A 6,274-nucleotide genomic window follows, 5' to 3' on the forward strand; every position below is an offset into this window, starting at 1 on the left:
CACGGAGACATGTCCATTTTTTCTGGCATCACTGATGTCCCACGGACCACGCAGTGGTGTGGTCCGTGAAACACGTGCCAGAAAAAAACGTGCTTTTAAAATAAAAATCATTTTTACTCACCCGGCGTCCAGCGATGTCCTCTGCAGCCCGTTCTCCCTGCTGCTTCTGAGCCGGCTGATTACTGTCGCGCATATTCATGATGCACGACACAGCCGACCCGGAAGCAGCTGCTGCGGGGGTCACCGCCGGCTGGATGCTGCACCGCGGGAGCGATCAGCACCATGGACAGCGGGAGCGCGCACAGGTGAGTAGTTTTCTAAGTGCAATCACGGGCCACGGAGAACGGAGCCCGGATTGCACTTAGACAACTCACGTGTGCCGTGAATCACGGCACACGCAGGGACATGTGCGTGTTTTACACGCCAGTGAAAAAAGTCACTGTTTTTCACTGACGTGTGAAACGGGCCTTAGATAGCCAAATCTAAAAAAACCCCACTCCAACTTCCAAAAATATTAAGCTTTGATATTTGAGTCTTTTGAGTTGATTGTTGATCAATAAAAAAAAAAATCCTCTAAAATACAACTTGCCTAATAATTCTGCACACGGTGTGGGATGTAAATTAATACATTTTTGAATAAAAATCTATATTTTAATTACCATGATTTCCTTAGCTTCTTTAATTTGAATACCTATTTCGGATTATAGTGTAAAGACTGATGTTGACAAATTCCCTTTAACTATGACAATTTACAAAGATGACTCTGACTAATTAGATATTGAGCCTTAATCATTTCTTTGGAAAGGGTAACACTTCCTCATGTGGTTATTGTGTAAATACTTGTTATAGTATAAAAAGGCTCCACATTCTACATTATTTATCTCCGGCTTCCAGCAGAGAACATGAAGCTATTGCTGATCATTTCACTGATCCTAGCGGTGGCCATTGGCACCCAAGCCCGGGTTAACAATGACTTTAACAACTGCTCTGAATATTTTTACAGGGCCCACGTCCCCAGTGGCTTTCAAGGCATCGCTAAGTCTGATCTGTTTGATCGCAAGAAGCTTCCAGAAGGAATAAATGTAAATGACCTGTCTTCTCCAGCTTATATTTGCCAAACATTTAATGGTTCCAATCGTTTTGCCACCTTGTATGACAGGGGGAGACGTATGCCCCTCTACTCCGCCTACATCATGGACGTAAAAGCCAGCGAATCTGAAAAAACTTGTAAGCGAGTCAATACTTTCAGAGTGGAACCTCAGGTGAGTACTTTTATATCTACTTTCATAGGATGCACAATGCTTCATTTTATCTCCATGATAAATCCCGATCGGTTAATCCCAAATGTTAAATTACCTTCGGTTACATAGAATAAAATGAACAAACTCAGGAGCCCATGACACCTGTGACATTGTCTATGTGCTATTTTATTTAGAACTTTAATTTAAGTTTTAAAGGGAATTTGTCAGCAGTATTTTGATAATCTGAGAGCATAATTTAGGGGCTGAGACCCTGATTCCGGCAATGTGTTTGCTGACTGTTTTTTTAGTTTTAATGAAATGAAATGTTGCGGACTGGTTGTCTTATACCATTTAGTCCTCCTGTTCTGTGTAACCCTACACCTGCCACTGATTGGCAGCTTTTGGCCTATGCACTGTGTACACAAAAAGCTGGCAATCAGTGGTGTGGGCGGGGTTATACATTAGAGAACTGCTAAATCTGCAGCAGAAAAACTGTGGTTTTATCAAATCTACAACAGGCAGCCCAATAAGTTATATATAACTGGAATGAGGGTCTCTGCCCCTCATCATGCTAATCTCAGATAACATAGCAAAAACCTAAAGGCAGGGAATTTATCACATTCAACAATACTGTGAAATCTGTAGGTAGCATGAAACAGAGTAGGAAAAGTTAAGTAGATTGATAAGGGCCAGCTCCGGGTTTTTGTGTCTCAGTGGGTCCCTTGCACATGCAGACAGACACACAGATACGTACACATACAGGCATACGTACATATACTGTACATATTTGAAGAATTCACAAAAATATATACAGTATAAAAAGATATACGGTACATATACAGTTATATACACTGACATACATAGACACACATTATACATGCACACACAGACACATTAGATATATTTTTAATATGGGGAAGCCGGCAGCAGCCTCACTCCCCTCCCCCGCTGATCTCCATCCAGCTCTGAACGGGCATGTGGCTGTGCAGGGTACGCTGCTTGATGGCCGTCAGACATAGCAGCACTCAGTGCACACAGATCTCTGTTCATACATCACAGGGGAGGCTGGGGGTTACAGCATAAATATCACATGAGAGGCTGAAGGCAAACACATTACTGTGGTGTGAGGCATACAGCACAGGGGTGAGGGGATATACAGCTCTGGGGGGTATACAGCACTGGAGTGGAGGGACGTACAGCTTTGGGGTGGTATGCAGTTCTGGCGTCGGGAACATACAGCTCTGGGGGGTATACAATACTGGGGTTGGAGGACATACAGCTCTGGGGGGTATATTATTATCTATTTATAGAGCACCATTGATTTCATGGTGCTGTACATGAGAAGGGGGTTACATATAGAATACATATACAAGTTACAATAGACTAGTATAGAGAGAAGAGGACCCTGCCCTTGTGGGCCTACATTATATAGGATTTTGGGGAGGAGACAGTAGGTGGGGTGTAGGTCCGCACGGTGGTGAGGCGGCAGCTCTGCGCGGTGGTGAGGCGGCAGCTCTGCACGGTGGTGAGGCGGCAGCTCTGCGCGGTGGTGAGGCGGCAGCTCTGCACGGTGGTGAGGCGGCAGATCCACACGGTGGTGAGGCAGCAGCTGTGTACAGTACTGAGATGGGGGGGTATACAGCACTGGGGTGGGGGATATACAGCTCTGGGGGCTATAAGACACTGGTGTGGGGCAGCATACAGCTCAGCAGGAAAAAATTAAAACAAAAAATCGCTAGGGGTGAAGCCAAGTAACCAGTCTCCTGTTCCCCTCCAGCGTTTTCACCCTTTTTCGGCGCTACTCTGGTACCATGGCTCCATCTTGTGCATGTAACGTCCAACTACTGTATCTGGAAGTAAGAAGTTACATCACAAGTTCCCAATGCATCTTTATGAGAGCCAGAATGAGGCCAGAATGAGGCTTTCATAGACTTGTATTGAGTTGTGACCTCTGGATCAATGAAACACTGGAGCTGGAGCTGCTGGCAGGTTACAAATCGTTGAACAGGGATAGGGATTAGCCTAGGGACCCCTAGCTTGAGGGATAGCTCAGAAACACACTATCCTTCTTACCAAACCGTCATTGCAATGACATCGTGAAGCTAAAACAACTTTACCACCAGTGAAGCCGCTAGCTTTTTTCTGAAAAAACCCTGCCTAGGAAATCCTCGGCTGGTGCACTGACATCTTAAAGACACCGTGTGCACATGCCCTAATATAGATTTAAAAAAAAAGACAAAAATTAAGAAAACTTGGTGCAGATCAAAAAAAGAATAAAAACACCAAAAACTAGACAAAAAAAGACGTAAATGCAATTCTGAATTGGGCCCTAAATTTTAGCTTGTGCAAACATAGACATTTTCTGTAATTATGGCCAAAGTACGTCTATTGATTAGATCTATGGAATAAAAGAGTAAGGACATGACTTTCTTTTACAGCTGGCTTATCGAGGAGTGACGGAAAACATGGAATTTGCAATGGATGCAAGGAGTGGATTACAGAAGTATAACTGGGATAAGAAGATTGGAGAAAGAAAAGAAGAGAACAGACCTATGTACCTGTTAAGAACAAGTCAGGCACTTGATTATGACTATGGAAACACAACATACGATAGGGGGCATCTAAACCCCTGTGGGCACCATACTGTCAGTCGCGATGAATATAAAGCGACATTCACCCTGACCAATGCAGTACCAATGGTACCAGAGATAAATCGAGTTTGGAGTGTATATGAAAATGAGATGATTAAAATGTTAACAGATCAAAACGAAAAAATATACGTAATAACGGGGATTGTACCGGGGAATGTACCGATAAAGGAGGGTGGATTATCTGCTCCGACTCATGTGTGGAACGCCTATTGCCACGTAGATAAGAATGGTAAACGTAAGGGGGTCGGAGCTGCACATGTTCAAAATACAATGGGTAGCAAAATTAGGAAATTTAACAATATTGGTGAATTTCAAGAGGAACTCCAAAAACTTCTGGGTGTTATTAATATTGAGCTATTTAGCAATGGCTGTAAGCCTGAGAAATAATGAGCTCCTCTCTGCTATATTACCGACTATATAATCGTTAGCGCCTGAATTGTAACATGGGACTGATTTGTTTTTTCGATGCTATGAATTCATTATGTAATCCTTTATTCTCCATTACAGCAATATATAACAAATAATAAAAAATCACTTTTTATCGCATTATACAGTTGTATTGTTTTATTTGATTTCAGCAATAAAATTGTAATGTAGAAAATTGAATATTCGCCAGCACGACCTATAGTATTAATTGAATGTGCAAGTGTAAAGGCCCCGTTACACGCAACGACGTATCTAACGATATATCGCCGGGGTCACGGATTCCGTGACACACATCTGGCATCGTTAGCGACGTCGTTGCGTGTGACACCAACGAACGGCCGTTAACGATGGAAAATACTCACCTAATCGTCCATCGTTGACACGTCATTCCTTTTCAAAATATCGTTGATTGTTGAGGATGCAGGTTGTTCGTCATTCAGCACACATCGCTACGTGTGACACCTCGGGAACGACGAACTACAGCTTACCTGTGGCCACCGGCAATGCGGAAGGAAGGAGGTGGGCAGGATGTGACGGCCCGCTCATTTCAGCTCCTCTGCTTCAATTGGGCGGCCGCTTAGTGACGCCGCTGTGACGCCGCAACAGCGACGTCGCTTGGAAGGTAAGTCCGTGTGACGGGTCCGAGCGATGTTGTGCGCCACGGGCAGCGATTTGTCCGTGACGCACAACCGATGGGGGCGGGTACACTCGCTAGCGATATCGCTGCGTGTAACGGGGCCTTTAGACTGAATACAAGAATTTCACTGTTACTACACATAAATACATGGGGCTCTTCAAGGGATTCTGTACAAGCCAAGTACATATACTGTATAAAGAGTCTGGTGTGGGTGGGGTTAGCTTTTTAACTCTGCTAAATTGTTAAATCTATCATTTATGAATGTGTCAGAACGGCAGCACCCAGTCACCTAAGTGATACATTGTTGGATTCAGGGTCTCTTTGCCCACATCATGCTGCTGTCATATCAGGTAGCAAAAACCTGCTGACAGGTTCCATTTAAAGCTCACCAATTACCAGGATTTACCTAAATAACCAAAGGTCAATGTACTGGCACTATCAGACTGATTCTATACATACCTTTAGTTGTCAGCTCGGATGTATAAGTTTTGAAACACAAGCAAGTAAAGCTTGTAAAATGAATTCCATGCTCCATGCCGGAGTGGTACGAGAGAGCCAGAGCCCCTGGGCTGCACCGGTGGTAATAGTTAAAAAGAAAGACGGATCCCTGAGGTTCTGTGTGGACTACCGCCGCCTGAATGCTTGCACCACCCGGGACTCATACCCTTTGCCGAGGATCGAAGAATCCCTGACTGCTCTGAAGAAAGCTAAGTACTTTTCCTCCCTGGATCTGGCCAGCGGCTATTGGCAGGTACCCATGAGCGAAAAGGACAGAGAAAAGACCGCTTTCGTCCTACCCATGGGCCTGTACGAGTTTGACAGGATGCTCTTCGGCCTGAACAACGCGCCGGGAACTTTCCAGAGGATAATGGAGCGCTGCTTGGGAGACTTCAATTTCGACTTCACCCTCATCTACCTTGATGACATTGTGGTCTATTCAGCCACGTTCGAAGAACATCTACAGAAGCTGGGCCGCGTGTTCCAGAGGCTAAGGGAACATGGCCTGAAGTTGAAACCCAGCAAGTGCCGTCTTCTACAGCAGGAGATCGATTACCTGGGCCACAGGATCTCGGCCGAAGGTGTACAACCATCGCCGGAGAAAATAGCCGCTGTACGGGACTGGCCACAGCCCACAACTGTCAAGGAGGTCCGGGCTTTCCTGGGACTGGCAGGCTACTACCGTCGGTTCGTCAAGAACTTCGCCCGGGTTGCTGCACCACTGCACGACCTGCTTCGACAGTCCCAGAGGACGTCGCATCAATTGGGGGCCTACCCAAGAGGAGTCCTTCCAAGCTCTAAAAGGTGCCTTGACGTCGTCC

General features: G+C 45.3%; 1 protein-coding gene across 1 annotated transcript; it reads left to right on the forward strand.

Annotated features, from left to right (window-relative positions):
- The first annotated feature begins 897 nt into the window (after window positions 1-897).
- Window positions 898-4,431, forward strand: LOC142301963 (endonuclease domain-containing 1 protein-like). The gene is made up of 2 exons (XM_075343028.1): window positions 898-1,262; window positions 3,680-4,431. The coding sequence occupies exons 1-2, from the start codon at window positions 903-905 to the stop codon at window positions 4,277-4,279; spliced, it is 960 nt and encodes a 319-aa protein (XP_075199143.1). The 5' UTR covers window positions 898-902; the 3' UTR covers window positions 4,280-4,431.
- Window positions 4,432-6,274: the final 1,843 nt, after the last annotated feature.

This window comes from Anomaloglossus baeobatrachus, chromosome 4, assembly GCF_048569485.1.
Source record: "Anomaloglossus baeobatrachus isolate aAnoBae1 chromosome 4, aAnoBae1.hap1, whole genome shotgun sequence".
Lineage (NCBI taxonomy): Eukaryota > Metazoa > Chordata > Amphibia > Anura > Aromobatidae > Anomaloglossus > Anomaloglossus baeobatrachus.